Source organism: Mauremys reevesii, linkage group 4 (genome assembly GCF_016161935.1).
Source record: "Mauremys reevesii isolate NIE-2019 linkage group 4, ASM1616193v1, whole genome shotgun sequence".
Classification (NCBI taxonomy): Eukaryota; Metazoa; Chordata; order Testudines; family Geoemydidae; genus Mauremys; species Mauremys reevesii.
In genome coordinates, this window is record NC_052626.1 from 110,061,699 (window position 1) to 110,080,090 (window position 18,392).

The following is an 18,392-nucleotide window of genomic DNA, read 5'->3' on the forward strand; positions in this document are numbered from 1 at the left end:
CCATCTTTTATGTCTAGAAAATACTGAAGAGCTAACCATTCAGAAAGCCCTTTTAGGGCTAGCCTCTGCTCTCAGATACAATGTAAGATACATCCAACAGTGCAGAAGTGTGATGCAGTAACTTAGTAGAGCTACTGATAGTAATTCTTAATACTTCTCCTCAGTCTCCAGCTCTGCACCTTTTTCCATCTTCTCCCCAAACCCCAACCTTTTTTTCTTGGGCTCAATAATCTTTGGCATTGCAGAAACTTCATTTTATCTTCTGTTAGTGATGTGATTGCTCCCCTGAGCATTCCTCAGTTGCATGAAGACATCTTACAGACCTTTTCCCCACTTTGTTTCAAGAAAACAATCTCTATTTAAAAAAAGATCAAGAATATCTCTTACACATTGTAGTAGCTTCAGACCTTGGATTTATATTTGAATAAGCCAGATAAGATACATAAAAAGGATACATAAAAACATACAGTATTTTAGAAATCAAAATAAATTATAACTAAAAGGCATTTTAAGAACTATTTTCAGTTGCTTATAACCTTGCCAAATTTAAACTGCTTAGGCTGAAATTTTCCATGCAGGACGACTTTTGGTGCCATTTTGTACCTTAATGACAATATTAAGGGAAAAAAAACTATTTCAATGTAAGCAACCTGCTCTCCCACCTCCACCACTGTCTTTGCTATTTAAAAGATCTACCAACAGTTTCAATTAAGTGGCTCTGAAACTTAGAAACAAAGTCTAAAGCAGAAATTAATGATTACTGGAACTTTCAACAGTATTGGTACACACAGTAGGGGGCTTTTCCCTCTCTCCCAGCAAAAGGAAAACAAAAACAAAAAAAAATCTAAGGATCGCATTAATAAAGAAAACACTGAATTTGGAACAAGTTCCTTTTGCACTTTACTAGCAGTGGACAAATTAACTCCTGGTACAAAACTACTCACTGAAGTGATATTCAACAGCTAGTTTATTTTTTAATTCTAGCTCCCCCAAATAAAAAAGTTGTTTACATCCTGACAGTGCATGCAAAAGAGACAACAAACCAATCTGCTGGCGCAGTCTCTAAGGGCATGTCTACACTGCAATTAAAAACTCATGGCTGGCCCATGCCAGCTGACTTGGGCTCCTGGGCAAAGGGGATGTTTAACTGTGATGAAGATGTTCAGGTTAGGGCTGCAGCCTAAGTTCCAGGACCCCCAGCTCACAGGGTCATAGAGCCCGGGCTCCAGTCTGAGCCTGAAAGTCTACACTGCAATTAAACAGCCCATTAGCCCAAGTCAGCTGGCATGGGCCAGCTGTGGGTGTGTAACTGCAGTGTAGACATACCCTGAGATTCCAAATCAACGGACTTGAGCCCACGGGGCTTGGGCTGCAGAGCTAAAAATAGCAGTACAGATATTTCCACTCAGGCTGGAGCCCAGGATCTGAAACACACCAGGGGGGTGGGGGGGGGAGGGTGTTTCAGAGCCCAGGCTCCAACACCAGGAGGAACATCTATTGATATGCTTCCAGCAGAGATTTAGAAGTTAATTTGTCTGTGCACTTGAGTTAACTCGAGTGTCTAGCTGTGAAAAGCTATGAGGCCCCTGGGACTGGCAGCCTCCCTTCTTCAACTGCTAGTGAGGGCACCTGCAAAATCAGCCAATCCTCCATCACCCAGGAGTTGCAAGTACTAACAAATAAAAATCAAACACACTTAATCCAAGTAATGTTATTTGTGATAATAGGGAAGGAATCAGTTACAAAAGCAATGTTTCAACAACCACTTAATTTATTTGCTTGCAACCTTTCCACCAGAATATAAATTGTATTAACAAAAATATCTACACTTAAAAATCTAAGTCCAAGACATTCAGTTTGAAACCCAGAATGCCAGTGGGCTTTATGCACAAGATAACAAGTGTGTCAGATATTTAGCCTTTCATTTAAGTAGAATTAATTGTATTTGGTGTAGAGATTCCCCCCATCCTCCTCCCCAAATACAGAACTAGTTCCAGAAGTCAGAAGATTCAAACTATAACAGAAGGCAGCAGCCATCCCGTTTCCCAATCATGTACAGGAAGTACTGGAAAGTTTAAGTAATGCCTGTGTCACTATTTGCAAAAACAGATCCCTTGTTCTTTAAAATATATATAATTACTTAGGCACTTTTGAAAATTTTACCCAAAAAGGAAATGAGCCTACTGACAAACTGACAACATTTAAAGCTCCCTAAACATGCCATAGTCAGTAAAGGGCTCATGAAACTAGGCACAATGAAGGACAGTCTCTTCAGTTTCCGCCTCTTTCTAATCTACTTTTCCTTGACAAGGATCACAAGAATACTCAGCCAAATTCCAACAACATTAACATTCACTGACAACCTATACTCTTCAATCAGGCTTAAATTTAAGATGTGACAGCTTAGCATACTCTGACTACTGGCAGAGATTACAAGATGGCACAAATTCCATTGCCAACTACATGCTCATGTACAACTACATGCTCATGCTCTTCTGGTAAGAAGTTGAGATAAAGCTTCTCAACTTCTTACCAGAAGAAATCACTGCCCTCGAAGACACTGATGTTTTAAGAGATCAGCACCTGAACGAAAAAGAGTAAACAAGACAGAACTCACAATATTGAAAAGGGAAAATGTATGCTGAAAAAACTACAAGACAATGCCATTTCCACCACAGCATTTGTTCTATATTTGTTAAGACAGTACAAGTCCCTAAGATCCTACTGGACTCATCATTAATTATGGATATCCAGGCAGAAACAGTGGTGAGAAAACCCTTCTGTCTCCAGTTCCTAAGAAATTATGTTCTTTCCTCTAGGATGAAATTCTAACCATACTGATTTGTGCTAGTCACCTCTGGATTGGATTATTAAAATTCACTGTGTTTGTGGATGAGGGTGTAAAATCCATATTAAGAACAGTAAAGTCTGTGTAAGAAGAAAGGCCCATGAAAAATATTACGATGGTGTTGTGTCCCAATTACACACTCAGTTCACTTCCAGCGGGAATTCAAAGCCCTGGTTTTAATCTTTAAGGCCCTCCACAGACAAGGCCTAACTACAGAGTTTAATTCACAACCAGTTTCATCCGCAACCAAACACAGCTGCACTCCTAAGGAACAATGCAAGCATTTCTCATATTGACTTTTACAATATCCAGAGAAAAGTACTCAATTCAGTCTGCCTCTCCACCTCAGTAGAGCTGCCTTCCAGAAAACAATGCTGAACCTGAGTTTTGCTGTTTTCATAACATGTTACAAGGCCACTTTTTCACAGTCATATCCACAAAGATGAGGACTGCAAGAAAAGAAAAAGTATGCAAAGCTGGAAAACCCCCGAGAGGTGAAGAACAAAGTCCACTATGGACAACTCTATGTAAACATTACTGTAACTGACAGCAACAAGTAAGAGACAAGGTGGGTGAGGTAATATCTTTTATTGGATCAACTTCCATTTTATTGGACAGTGGTAAGTGATATCTTAAAAATACTTTGTGATCATTACTGCTCTGCTTTAGTTAAGGCATTCTTCATTTTAATTATGCACTTAATTCTGTATTATTTTGTTTGCTACTACTAAGCAAAATGTAATACAGGATTCTATATTAAGAACTGAGGAAAACAATGTCTAAGAGGCAGATAGTGGATATACTAGAGAAAATTGTGATAGAAAGTCACTAGATATAAACAATGAGCTCAATTATTTTCATTTTATAGCAGCATCTATATAGTAAGAAAAAAAACTTGTCTGAAGAATGAGAGGGTGAATATTTTATTACAAAATTACATTTTGCCAACCTAGCTCATGCAGCAAATGCAAGCAAGGCCTTTTTATTTCTCTTCACCTAGGTCCTTCTAAGGCTGATGACATTCAGGATGTCTGCCTATTAGCATCCCTAGCAGTGTCTCGGCACATACAGCCTAGATTTGATTCACAATGTTACAAGACATTTACACGTTTTAAGTTTCTCCAACTTATTACTACGTGATATATCCTCCAAACTCAAGACCTTGTGCAAAACTAACAGGGCTAAATCAAAAGCCCCAAATTAGCTTTTATGGAAAAACTGGTGAGACCATTAATTTTCTCTTGTGTTTCATCTGTTCTGGGTTCCATTATCACTTACCTGATTTTTCTTTCGGTCCATTAATTCAGCCCAGATGATAGGAACATGCTACATTTTCTCAGAGTGTGAACTATCATAACCAATCTTTATGAAGAACAGAATAGCAGCACTATTGGACAACAACCTGAAAACAATCAACGGTTGCAGTGACTGCAGTATTAAGAATGATAGCAGTTATATTTGATGTTAAATGTCACCAAATTCCCAGAATTTACATAGCACTCTGAATTTCACCAGGAAATCTTTAATATACAGTTGGGCCCACCAAATGAAAAAATAAAATCTGCTTATGGCTCATCTTAGATACCGCTCTCCTAGTTGCCTAACATCCACTGCCACAGTATCTGAGTGCACCATGGTCAATCAGTCTGTTTATTTTCATAATACCCTGTAAGGTAGGGAAGTGCTATTAACCCCATTTTACAGATGGGAAATGGAAGCAGATAGATTACATGATTTGCCCATGTCACACAGGAAGTCTATGGCACAGAGTGAACCTGGATCTCCCAAGTCCCAGGCTAGTGCCCTAGCCACTGGACCATCTTTCTTCTCCATTTGCAGGCTAGAGATCCTAAATGTCACCACCATACAATAGGTTGCTTCTTGCCTTGTTTATATAATAGATGCATCTAAAATTACTTGAAGACCATGTTGCCCCCGTTTCCACCCTTATCCACACTCTAAGTCATTTCTTCCACCCCTACCTCTGCCTCCATTACCACTGCTTGCATTTTGTCTTCATCGTGCAAAATGTATGGGTTTTTCTTTATGCTGTGTCCAGGCAGAAAAACTATAGAATGCCAGTCAGTATTTTAGATTCATTTTATCAATATGGAACAGTAAAGTAATCATTACAGCTGCAGAAATGAGCACCAGCTTTTTAGTTATCATGGATTCCTAGAGTTCTAGTCATCTTCAGCTGCAAGCAAAGTTGAATTTCTTTCAGCCATGGAATTTTCATTTTGTGCAGTTCTGATTGTGAAAAATCATATTGCCTCTCATCTAGTCTGTATGTATGTAGCACAAGCCACAATCCCATATCCAAGCAAATTAGATATTTTCATAGAATGATAAACTGTTTCAATGATCCCATTAGTTCATCAGTATCACAGAAGAATATTAAAGTAACACTGTCAGGTAATTTCTTATAAGAGTTCTACCTACGTCAGCACTTTAGTGTTAGTTTCATTTATTTAACACATTGAAGGTCTGAGTGACATTTGATCAACACTGTCTAATTTTGTACTCAGGAGTTCTCATGAACTTGCAGTGTTTGGTTGCAAACGTTTTAAGAAGAGTTACCATTGTGCTTAATATTAATCCAATTCCCAAGGTCACACAAAGAACTCCAAGAATTCAGGCTTCTCTCTAACATGCGCCCTTGCCTCCCCCACCTTTTCCCTTTATCAGACACAGCAGAGTATGTGTGTTTGCCTCTCTCTGACACACACAACCCCTCCCTTGCCATCACCCTCAGCCACACAGTTTTCTTTTCATGACTCTTTTCACCTCACCTTTGGTCTTCTCAAAGATCAGGGACAAAAGCGCTGTCTGCATGTGTTACACTTGTCTAATTAACATAGATTTTTTTAAAAACAATTTAGACTGGCACAAACATCCTGTGTGCACAAAATTAAAGTGGCCTACAACTGACATTGATTTTGCTTAGGTCAGTAACATCCTGAATTAAGCTAAATTGATATAATCCTATTGTAAAGTAGATTTAAGTGTGTCCACAGAGAATGGTTTGGGGATGAGGGGGGTGTTGTACCCGTTTAAACCAAATTAAAGCCAGAGTTCAGTTCCACTCCCACAACCTTTGCTCTGGAACAAGGCCAGAGTCTTCCTCCTGAACCCGCACTGCACTCCTCTGCAGTGGCTAAAAATGACAACTAAAGACTCGGAATAACCCCCACACCAAGCCACATTTTTCCCCCACACAGCCAAGAACTGGGTAGGAGCCGTCACGCAGCGAGACTGTCACCCTCACCACAAGTCAGTAAGAAAAAAGCCCCAGGGCGCCGCAGCGCTTGGAGATCTCAAAACAAGCGGGCCTGGAGGGGGCAGGAGGACAGGACAGGCCAGAAACCCTCCCTCCCCCCCGACATCATCATCCCAGAAGCCCCGAGTCCAAGCCCGCCCGTGCAGACTAGCCCCCCCCCCCCGCGTGTCCAGGCTCCCAACGACCCCCCATTGACAGCACGGTAACGCGCTCCCCTTCCCCACACAACCCCCGCAGCAACCGGCCTCCCCACGTCAGCACAGCCCCGCCCCCCCCAGAGCGCCGTTCCCGGCACAGCCTCGCGGCCGCACTCACAGTTCCGGATGTCGGAGATGAAGACCGCCAGGCCCCGCATCCCGTCCCCCTTCGACACGGCCGGCATCTTGGCCCAGCAGCTGAGCCCGGGGCCGTCAGCAAAACGGAACCGCTACAACCGCCACCACCTCCGCACTCGGGCTCTTCAGCCTCCGCTCGTCTGCGCAGGCGCGCGTGGGGCCCGCCCGCCGGCCCGGCAGGCAAAACAAGGGGGTGGGGGGAGGGAGGCTGTGAGATAGGGGCCCGCAGCGCCCCCTGCTGCGTGGAGAGGGGGAAGGCGAGTCAAGGAGGGATACATGGTTAATAACTAGGGCTGTCAAGCGATTAAAAAAATTAATCGCGATTAATCGCAGGATTAAACAAATTAATCACGCTGTTAAACAATAATATGATACCATTTATTTTAAATATTACTACATTTTCAAGTCTATTAATTTCAGTTGCAACACAGAATACAAAGTGTACAGTGCTCGCTTTATATTTATTTTTATTACAAATATTAGGCCTGTAAAAAAAAATGTATTTTTCAATTCACCTTGTACAAGTACTGTAATGCAATCTCTTTATCGTGCGAGTTGAATTTACAAATGTAGAATTATGTATAAAAAAACCTGCATTCAAAAATAAAACAACGTAAAGCTTTAGAGCCTACAGGTCCACTCAGTCATACTTCTTGGTCAGCCAGTCATTCAGACAAACAAGGTTGGTTACAATTTGCAGGAGATAATGCTGCCTGCTTCTTGTTTACAGTGTCACCTGAAAGTGAGAATAGGCATTTGCATGGCACTGTTGTAGCCGGCATTGCAAGATATTTACATGCCAGATGCGCTACAGATTCATATGTCCCTTCATGCTTCAACCGCCATTCCAGAGGACATGCTTCCATGCTGATGATGGGTTCTGCTTGATAACGACCCAAAGCAGTGAGGACTGATGCATGTTCTTTTTCATCATCTGAGTCAGATGCCACCAGCAGAAGGTTGATTTTCTTTTTTGGTGGTTCAGGTCCTGTAGTTTCTGCATTGAAATATTGCTCTTTTAAGACATCTGAAAGCATGCTCCACACCACGTCCCTCTCAGATTTTGGAAGGCACTTCAGATTCTTAAACCTTGGGTCGAGGGCCGTAGCTATCTTTAGAAACCTCACATTGGTACCTTATTTGCATTTGGTCAAATCTGCTGTGAAAATGTTTTTAAAATGAACATGTGCTGGGCCATCATCCGAGATCGCTCTAACATTAAATATATGCAGAATGTGGGTAAAACAGAGCAGGAGACATACAATTCTCCCCCGAAGAAGTACAGTCAGAAATTTAATTGACGCATTATTTTTTTAACAAGCATTATCAGTATGGAAGCATGTCCTCTGGAATGGTGGCCGAAGCATGGAAGGGTCATACGAATCTTTAGCGCATCTGGCATGTAAATATATTGCAATGCCGGCTACAACAGTGCCATGCAAATGCCTATTCTCACTTTCAGGTGACACTGTAAACAAGAAGCAGGCAGCATTATCTCCTGCAAATTGTAACCAACCTTGTTTGTCTGAATGACTGGCTGACCAAGAAGTATGACTGAGTGGACCTGTAGGCTCTAAAGCTTTACGTTGTTTTATTTTTGAATGCAGGTTTTTTTATACATAATTCTACATTTGTAAGTTCAACTCGCACGATAAAGAAATTGCATTACAGTACTTGTACAAGGTGAATTGAAAAATACATTTTTTTTTTACAGGCCAAATATTTGTAATAGCATATCTGGCACGTAAATACCTTGCCAAGCCAGCTACAGAAGTGCCATATGAACACCTATTCTCACTTTCAGGTGACATTGTAAATAAGAAGCAGGCAGCAGTATCTCCTGTCAATGTAAACAAACTTGTTTGTCTTAGCGATGGCAGAATAAGAAGTAGGACTGAGTGGACTTGTAGGCTCTAAAGTTTTATACTGTTTTGCTTTTAAGTGCAGTTATGTAACCAAAAAAAATCAGCATTTGTAAGTTACACTTTCACAGTAAAGAGATTGCACTTAAGTACCTGTATGAGGTGAATTGAAAAATTCTATTTTATCATTTTTACAGTGCATATATTTGGAATCAAAAATAAAAAATATAATCTGAGCACAGTGCACTTTGTATTCTATGTTGTAATTGAAATCAATATTGAAAATGTAGAAAAACATCCAAAAATATTTAATAAATTTCAATTGGTATTTTATTGTTATAAGTGAGACTAATCACGATTTTTTAATCACAATTAATTTATTTGAGTTAATCGCCTGAGTTAACTGCGATTAATTGACAGCCCTATTCATAACACCAGCTCCCCTTGCCACTCCTGAGGAGGGGATAGCCTTTTGCAAGGTCTGGGCACCAGAGCATAACAGTGGTACCTGAGTGTGGTACCCAGCGCTGAAGGATAGCTCTGTGTGGCTGGAAAGTTTGTCTCTTTCACCAACATTGGTCTAATAAAATATATTACCGTACCTTGTTTTTCTGTTACTGAACACAGGAATTCATGTTACAAGCCATCAGCTGCACAATATTGTCTGGCTACATTTGCTCTAGCATCATTACTTATTTAATATTTTTTTCTATTATAACAGCAACTAGAGTCCTCAACCAATGTTGGGGAGGTCCTAATGTTTTACATACACATAGCAAGAGACAGTAGTTCCTGTTCCAAACTGTTTCTAATCTAAATAGACAAGACAGGGAAAAGGTGGAAGAAAAGAAAATGGAAGAATTATTATCTCCATTTCATAGACAGGGAACTGAATCACAGAGGGATTAAGTGACTTGCTCAAAGTCACTCAGGATGTTTGTAACAAAGCTTGGAATTGAATTGAAATCTCCCAGTCTCAGTTCAGCATCTTAACCCTGACACCATCCTTCCCCATTATCATCTGTTGGACTTTTGTTTATACGACTGTATGCTCTCTCAGCTCCTGCACCTAAAAAGCACAATAGCATCATTAAGTTTGTGAGAGCAGACGATTATTTATTTTAATTTCACCAAACTGAACTGAGAAGAGATCATTCCTGTCAGCCCACACATTATGCTTTCAAGTCCATGGATATGAAGGGGCACAATACATTTGGTGTGCAATTAAAAGGGATTAGGCTGAGTGACTCTCTCTGAGGTTTTGACAAGATTAGGAATCCTTAAACCTTTTGAATCTGAAAATCATTGTTCTGAAGTTTGAAAAACATCATAACAAACTACCTCTCATCAAATGCAATTGCTATTTCGTTAATTATTGAAAAAATTAATCTGATCTGATGATAGTTGAAAGAAAATCCATGCATTTTGTGAACTCCACAGAAAATATGTACGGGTCCCATGGGGGCAACAGATCCCAGTTGGAGAATGTCTGAATTAGATGCCCCCCTTTCCCCACCCCCAGTCTTACCATCTAAGATTCTATAATGTGCATAAGAGTTGGAAAGCTACACCACCAAGCATCACATGGATAATGTACCTTATGGACATATAAACCACAATTCTGAGACATTACAATATGCAGGCCATAACTCCTCTGAAATGCCTTCTCAGGATCTCATGTCTAGCATGACAATCATGAGATTCTCTTGGGGATCTTCATGCCCACCCACGCACCTGGACTAACATGTCTAGACCTGATCTTTGGCCTAGCTGTAGGAATATTAGGAGGAATAATAATTATTATGCTCTATCCTGATCCATCCTTTATCTCCTCCAGACAGAGGTCAGAACTTTCTCTCTCATCTGAAAAAATAATCCAGTTTGCTTATCTATACCCGGGACCTCATAGATTTAAGGAGTTTTCAGGATGCCATGATGAAGAACATATTCTAACTAAAAAAAAGAACAGGAGTACTTGTGGCACCTTAGAGACTAACACATTTATTTCAGCATAAGCTTTCGTGGGCTACAGCTCACTTCTTTGGATGCATAGAGTAGAACACACAGACAGAAGATATTTATACATACAGAGAACATGAAATGGTGGAAGTACCCATAGTCTAACTGTAGCATTGATATGTTGCTGTACCAATAAGGGTGAGTAAAGCCATTGCTTTCCTGGTTGCCAAATACACTATATCTGAGGAGTTAACCTAAAATCAGGATGAGCCTAAGGCTTTGTCTTCACTACCAAAAAGGTGTTTTTCTTACAGTGAGATAACTAAAAATTAGTAGTTATCTCGCTGTAAAATCACAGTGGAGACAAACAAGATTGTGGTATGTGGAGCTCTAAGAATTGTGGTGACTGAATGTGGCAATTTAAGTTCCTGAGAGAGTCCAAAGTCATGATCCTGCAATTTGTTTTATGCAAGTTGACCCCTGAGCTTGCACAGAATCCCGTTTACTTTAACAGGGCTCTGCCACACACAGCATATTGCAGGATTTCAGCCCAAAAGACTGAACGCAGTTGCAGCTGGGATTAAAGTTGGATACTGAGACCGAAATGGGCTGGATGTAGCTTATAAATAAGGACCCGCTCACAGTGCTAGTCTGATCAATTTCTGTTGTTATTTTGTTTTTTTATTGTTGCTACTATTGTTAGTTTAATCCAATTAAAGATATTTGCTGTAGTTATAATTAAAAGTCATGATTTGCTTTGTGACGGAGTGTACAGATTTCCCTGAGCTGGCAGGAAAACAGGTAACCCCTTTTCTTGGGGAAGGACCACAGTTCAGTGGCTTTACTACTGAGATATTCAGGAGGGGGCACAGACAGCAGTGCAGAAGAAAAGCCTGCCTTTTCCTCCCCCTCTATGAAAGATGTCAATAAGTGAAGAGAAGAGGATGTGTGTCAGGCAGGGGATGGGGAGTTGTAGAAGGATTTGGTAATAGCCTGAATGGTCCTTTGGTGGCTATTTTGGGAAATAAACTGAATTAAATATGTGTGGGTTAAAGTTTTTTTATGCTGTTTTTAACAGTATTGGGGCTTTTTGGATCCCATGTACTGCAGTTTGTAATAAAACTTGTTCCATAGATCTGGATTAAGATGAGTGAGGTCAAAGGTATATACCTATATGTCAACAACCTGGCTGAGGGTAGCTTAGTAGTCATAGCCCCCTTCTTTTTTGCAGGAGCAATGGCTGGGTCTGCTGTAGTTGCTAGTATGGGTCAAAATGGTTTCTTGCTTGGTTTTAGTGGCTTCTGTTTTTTCCCTCAAAGGCTTCATTTAGAGTCAGGAAAATATCACTGCGTTGGTCACACTTGCAACGTGTCCGGGGATTTATTTGTAACCATGGGGACTTGCAATGTAAGCTTTGGAACTTTACCATTCCTTAGAGGAATGATCTTAAACTTTCTTGAGAATTCCATAAATGTCTGACCCTGCAGAATACACAGCACTCAATCCCATTGAAGTAAATAGAATTTGAGGGTGTCAAAGCCGCCCAGGGTCAGGTCTAAAAGATGAAAAGACAAAACTTCAAGTATGTGTGGAGGTTTAGATACAATCCAAATGACTAGAGCATCCAGTGGGCCACAGTGAAACATGGGATGTTACAAGAATGTTTTATATATGTAAATAGCTACTTAATAGATAAAGTGATAGATGGTGTTCAAGAATACCAGGATAATTCTTGGGATTTGTACACCCAAGACAAGTACTTGCTGTTGTGCACTGGAAATGGCTTCCTTTGACCTGCTCATTAAATTAGCTCTTAACACAGGTCAAACTCAAACAGCAAATGAAAGCAATTCAAATGATCTACAATTCCTTCTTGTTTGAGTACTAGATGCTTCCCTTGGCTTTGGCTCATCCTATCTACAGATTAATGTCACAGGATAAAGGAAATAAGCTATATTTCCTGACTAACTCCAAAGAAAACAGGTACACATTTTTATATTAAATATCTGTTTTGCTGGCCGGTGTGACTACCCTGCAGATTGAAGTCCTCCATGCAGACAAGGCTAGCTCCAGGCACCAGCGCAGCAAGCTGGTGCTTGGGGTGACCCATGGAAGGGGACGGCACATCGGGTCTCCGGTAGAGCAGCCGCTGAAGTGCCGCCGATCGCAGCTTTTTTTTCTCTTTGCCTCTTGGGGCGGCAAAAAGGCTGGAGCCGGCCCTGCATGCAGACATAGCACAGGCAGAAGAGCAAGTCTCTTCTACATAACCTCAGCAAGTCCTTGAAATGGACAGACCACCTGCATAATGTAATGTAAGTCTTGCCAACCTCTTCACTCCTTGGTTTCTCTGCTGAGACCACAGACATGGCTAACAATGTCCATTGTTGTGATTTTACAGACGGCTCTACATCTGCCCAGATTGAAACTATAATCTTGCTACACATACCCCACTGAACCAGTAGAACTAGCAACATGCTTCATTATTTACAATTGTGACAGCAAATAGGACAACAGCACTGAACTCCAGTGAGTTTATTAAACCCAGAACTACAACTGGGGTTGGTGCAGACTTGTACCAGAGAGTCATCGGGAAGGCAAAAAAATGGAAAGTCCACAACACCTCTTTATGGGTGGCAGAACACTGTGCACCAGCACTGTTCCAGAGGGTGATGCAGGGTTGGGATTCCTGGCTATGGCTCTTCATTTAGGGAGCTGTACCCCAAAGGGATGGACAGAGAAGCAACACTGGTACAATAAGTGCTGGGACTGAATTTATGCTCCTCTCCTCGGCATTCCTGTAAGACTTTTCAGAAGCTGTCCCATGATTTACTTGGTCAATGGCCTGCCTGATCTCACAGGATAAGTAAAAGGCAGAATATAACTAACCTAACCCTTCTAGTAATCTAAAACTTTTCTGTAGTGCTTTCCTGTCTGTCTTGCTAGTTCACTGAATCTTCCTTGCAGTCTCAAAGCTGTTTCCAGGTAATACTCATTTCACCAAATTTCTTAAGACTTTTTGCTTCTTCCCCTTGTGTCTTTAATCCTCCTTGATTCAAGAGCTGAATTAAATTATAGAAGATGATGCTAAGAGTCCAGTCTAGTGAGAAAGCCATTATCTCTTATGTTTCTTAGCTAGCCACTTTAAGTCTGGACTTTCCAGAGCTCCCTCTTCTGAGATCCTCTGAAATGCTAATCAACATAATCTACTTCAAAGGGCTGTATTTTATATTCCAGATTATTACATCCAGACAGTCTCCTAGTCAATTTGGTTTCTCTTCACCTGCAAACTTAAGCAGAGAGAAGAAACTGTCTTTTTCCATAGATCAAAGACCATTTTATTTTAAAATCAGACCTTGACACTTGACAACAGGTTTAATTCCCTTTGAAGCTTCACGCTTATGACTAAACTACTTAATTTCCAGTTACACAAAAAATAAACTCCATAATATTTTAAGCAGGTTGGCCAAAATGATGTCTTGATCTAATTTCCACTCATAAGAAAACAGTGTCACCTGGTGGCCAAATGCACCATCCCTAACTGTGTGACTTTTTTGTATCGAATTTCTTTACTGCTTTTGGGTCAAAATACTCTTGGACAATAAGTTGGTACCACCACACATATTAATATAAACTCAGGTGTCACCAAGAAATGTTCCCCTCCTCCTTTTAGTATTCAGTGCTATGAGCAGACTTGCAGGCCACCTGTACTGAGGCCGGTCTGAGTTTGTTTTCAGTTCTGAGTAATGCGTGGAGATTTTTATTTTAGCTAAAATTGCTTTAACTTTGATGCATTACATGCAGACTTTTGCCCAGACACATTTAATATTAAACAGGACAAATAAGGATACAATCTATAAAAAGATAAATGGATACCTTAGAATCATAGAATATCAGGAATGGAAGGGACCTCAGGAGGTCACCTAGTCCAACCCCCTGCTCAAAGCAGGACCAGTCCCCAACTAAATCATCCCAGCCAGGGCTTCATCAAGCCTGACCTTGAAAACCTCTAAGAAAGGAGATTCCATCACCTCCCTAGGTAACCCATTCCAGTGCTTCACCACTCTCTGAATGAAAACGTTTTTCCTAATATCCAATCTAAACCTCCCCCACTGCAACTTGAGACCATTACTCCTTGTTCTGTCATCTGGTACCACTGAGAACAGTGTAGATCCATTCTCTTTGGAACCCCCTTTCAGGTAGTTGAAAGCAGCTATCAAATCCCACCTCGTTCTTCTCTTCTGCAGACTAAACAATCCCAGTTCCCTCAGCCAGGGGCGGCTCTAGCCATTTCGCTGCCCCAAGCACGGCGGCACGCCATGGGGGGCGCTCTGCCGGTTGCCAGTCCCGCGGCTCCGGTGGACCTCCCGCAGACGTGCCTGCGGATGCTCGACCGAAGCCGCGGGACCAGTGGACCCTCCGCAGGGATGCCTGCGAGAGGTCCACCGGAGCCGCCTGCCGCCCTCCCGGCGACCGGCAGAGTGCCCCCGGCGGCATGCCGCTCCAAGCACGCACTTGGCGTGCTGGGGCCTGGAGCCGCCCCTGCCCTCAGCCTCTCCTCATAAGTCATGTGCTCCAGCCCCCAATCAAAGTAACACTGAATTATTATCCATGGGAGTTCAGGCATGCAGTGCTTGTGGGATCTGGCCTTCTGTCTGTCTCTTTTAAAATGACATTTTCAGCTTCTTCTTTAGGAAGAATTTCTAATCTGTTACACAAGTACAATTAGAGTCAATGGAAGTTCTATATATGTGTCTGCAGATTGAATTTGACTCTGGCACATTGTACCCAATGTGCAAAATAAGAGCAAGGAAAGTGGCAATTAGTTGGGGTAGTGAACCAAAAACATGATTTTACAGGTTCTTGCACCATATATTCATTAGGACTAATGCAAAGTGGGAGTAAAATGCTGCCAAAACAGAATTGTGCTCACTTTGCACAAGTGTAATTGACTACACAAAGTACAAGACCATAGAGAACTAGCCTCTGTATCATGCTGTACTACTGTGAATCAGAGTTCAAAAACTTAAAATACTTAAAGTTACTCCTTCAAAACCTTCCCACTATGTTATTTATTTGTGTTGTCATAGTGCCCAGGGCCCCATTGTGCAGGTACTGTACAAATACATAAAAAAGAGTCCCTGCTCCAAAGGTACAATATATTTCAAACCACCTAATGTAAGTGCAGCCTAAAAATTTCAAAATCTGGAAAATTCCTAAATGTCATAAATCCCTAGGATTCAGGAAAACTCAGAGGAGAAATCTAGCTAAACCAGGCACAGTAAAGCAAAGGTTTGAGATGAGTCATCTTAAATCTTTTGTTTGTGTTCAAACAATTATTGATTGGGTTGGATGGCATGTTGTGGAGACAAACAGCCAGATCCTCAGCCCTGTTATGGCTGCTTTTTACCACTCATAGCACAAAACAACTGAAACCGGCGAGTAGAGAGTTCCCTTGGCATAGGAAAATCGTGTACAGCAGTGTGGCTGGCTCATACACAACACACTCCCAGTGTAGGGAGTGAGCAGGGTTATGGGTGGGTGACTGCCCAGGACACTATAGTTGGGGGAGGGGGCGCACTGTGGTCAAAAGGGAAGGAGCGGGGCGGGCCTGGGTTGTGAGGCCATGGAAGGGAGCTCAGGGCAATGGAGGGAAGAGAGGCAGCAAGGGCCGGGGGTGATGGGGGGATTTATGGGGAGGCAGCTGGGGCCAGGGGCAATAGGGGGATGGGTAGAGAGCCTGGGGAGGCACCGGAGGCCAGAGGCACCAAAATACAAGTTCATCCAGAGCACCATTTTCCCTAAGGTCGGCCTCTGGGGTCATCACATCCCAGAGATCCCTGGCTGCCCAAAAGGTCCTATAGGACCATAATCAGCCAGCAGTAAGCTAGAACAATCCTGAAACTTACAACAGCAAAACTCACTCAGAGACTTGCTGATCAGCTGAGCTGACCTTCAGCTGCAGCCTCCTGCTAGTGGGAGCTGCACTGACCCTTCCCGGGCAGGCTGCTCTTTCTGACTCAGCATCTTCCATTCCTGTCAGCTCTGAGTGCAGACTGTGTGGGGAGCCCAGCCTGGCAGAGAGGGGGTGCATTGGTTGCAGAAAGGAAATTGACCCTTGGGCCCTGTGTCCAACACCAGTAAATCTGGGACCACCAGTTCTAAAAGCATGAGCCTGTACTGATAAAGACTGTGCTCTGTCAGCAAAGACTGTGCCAGACTCATCAATCTCTGTGTGTTCCAGCCACCATTAAAGGGGGGTCAGAGAACCACATTGAGTGGGTGTGGATAATAGAGACTGGAAATTTGGAAGGAGGATGAGGCAGAGAATATCTGGGAAGAGAGAGGTGTTCACAAACTTTTGGTGAGGATGGAGAAGAGAACTTGTATTGCTGGGAACCTTAGTGGAGCTTGTAGTACTGAGGGTCTGTCCCTCTGACTTTGCTGGCAAGACTACTGATCTGTTCCAAATGTAGCATGCGTGCTAGCTTCAGTGGGAGTCAGGCATGTGAGAGGACTGAACTGGCTCCAGGAATACCAGTGATTCTGTTTGCTAGTTTAGCACTGTTGTATTGCCTTCATATTAAATGCTGATTTGGAAGCTGTAGAGTATGCATCTGAATAGACAATACAATTCCAGTAATTAGAATCTCATGGTTTTTGGGCTTCCATGAATTGTAAGAACCCCAACTAAAGCAAATATAAAACATTAACATGATGATGGACTGGGAGAGGTAAGGATACTTCACAGACTGCAATGAGTCCAATGATCAGTGTGATCAAAAATCTATTCAAGCCACAAAATAGCTATATAATGCACTCAAGTGCTTAGTAGACTACAGTAACTTAACATACTCTCTTGGTGTGCTTTTGCCACTCCCATAATTTCCATGCTGCCCCTTCCCATACTCCCTCACAGCCAGCCAGACAAGTCTCCTTTGTTTATTCAACTTACAGTTTTCATGAGGCCCACAACACAAAGAATGAGGGTAAAAGGAAAATTGTAATGAAGCTTACATTGATTACCATCAAGTAGTAAAGACAACAAACCACAATAGTCATATAATCTTATCTTTTTATTTCTCACTTCCTTACCCCAGTGTCTGTAGTTCAACATAGAATGTCATGGGTCACATCCTTATGTGCCTTGCAGCTTGCATTGTCACTTTCACCTTGCACGGTGGATGTGAAACACATCCAAATCAAAATAGTACAATGGCCAGGACCTGTGCAGTGTGAGTGCCACTGAAAATAAGCTCACGTGCCACCTCTGGCACGGGTGCCATAGGTTGCCTACCCCTGATATAGCCCATAAAAATATCTGTTTTTGTCGTTTTCATTGTAAAGAAGCAGGGAAAATAAGGCTGTGAATTTCATTAAAAATTATCACTGGACTGCCCCTAAGCTCAACTGTTGAGCAGTACCAAGGACCAGTTTAGAAATATTTCAAAACTTATTGCATTACAAAAGCTTTAGTATTGGCTTACAGACTATTTGTATGTATGGGAGCTATTGATTCCTCAAGAACTCTCTTGTTTGTACACATAGAACTATGTGCTCACATGGTGGCTTAGCTGAAGAAGAAGCACAGTTCTTTGACCCTAGGGATCATAGATACAAATCCTTTCCTTGGGAGGCTGGTTGCTGCCTTCAAACTGACAAACAGCTTCGGAGGCAATTTGGCAGCGGGTGCCGAAGGTGCGGGACCAGCAGATCACCCGCAGAAATGCAGCCGAATCCGCATGACCAGTGGACCATCTGCAGGCACGCCACCGAAGGCTGCTTGACTGCGGTGCTTGGGGTGGCAAACAACATAGAACCACCCCTGCAGCACATGGCAGTCAGGGGAGGGACAGCTGAACTGCCGATTGATTGCCTGCTGGGCAGCTGCAGCACAGGGAACTTAGAGGAGCAGGGAGCTGATAGGGGGGCTGCAGGTCCACCCTGATTCCAAGACCCCACCAGCTAACTGCAATGGGCTGCTCTTCCTGCAAGCAGTGGACAAAGCAGGCAGCTGCCAAACAACATTAGAGGGGAGCATTGCATAACTTTAAACAAGCATGTTCTCTAATTGATCAGCAACCAAGCGACGTTAACCGGGATGACTTTAA

The 18,392-nt window shown here is 42.3% G+C and overlaps 1 protein-coding gene across 6 annotated transcripts in view; it reads right to left on the bottom strand.

Moving 5' to 3' along the window:
• The window catches only part of AP2A2 (adaptor related protein complex 2 subunit alpha 2), a 95,658-nt gene extending 89,040 nt beyond the window's left edge, over positions 1-6,618 (bottom strand). For 3 of the 6 annotated variants that reach the window (XM_039535434.1, XM_039535433.1, XM_039535432.1), the window contains exon 1: positions 6,444-6,616. In XM_039535434.1, coding sequence (XP_039391368.1) covers positions 6,444-6,510 — 67 coding nt within the window. In that variant the 5' untranslated portion in view covers positions 6,511-6,616. Of the gene's footprint in view, positions 1-6,443 lie in introns of all 6 variants that reach the window. The other 3 variants (XM_039535431.1, XM_039535429.1, XM_039535430.1) reach the window with 2 other exon arrangements.
• Between the last annotated feature and the right edge of the window lie 11,774 nt (positions 6,619-18,392).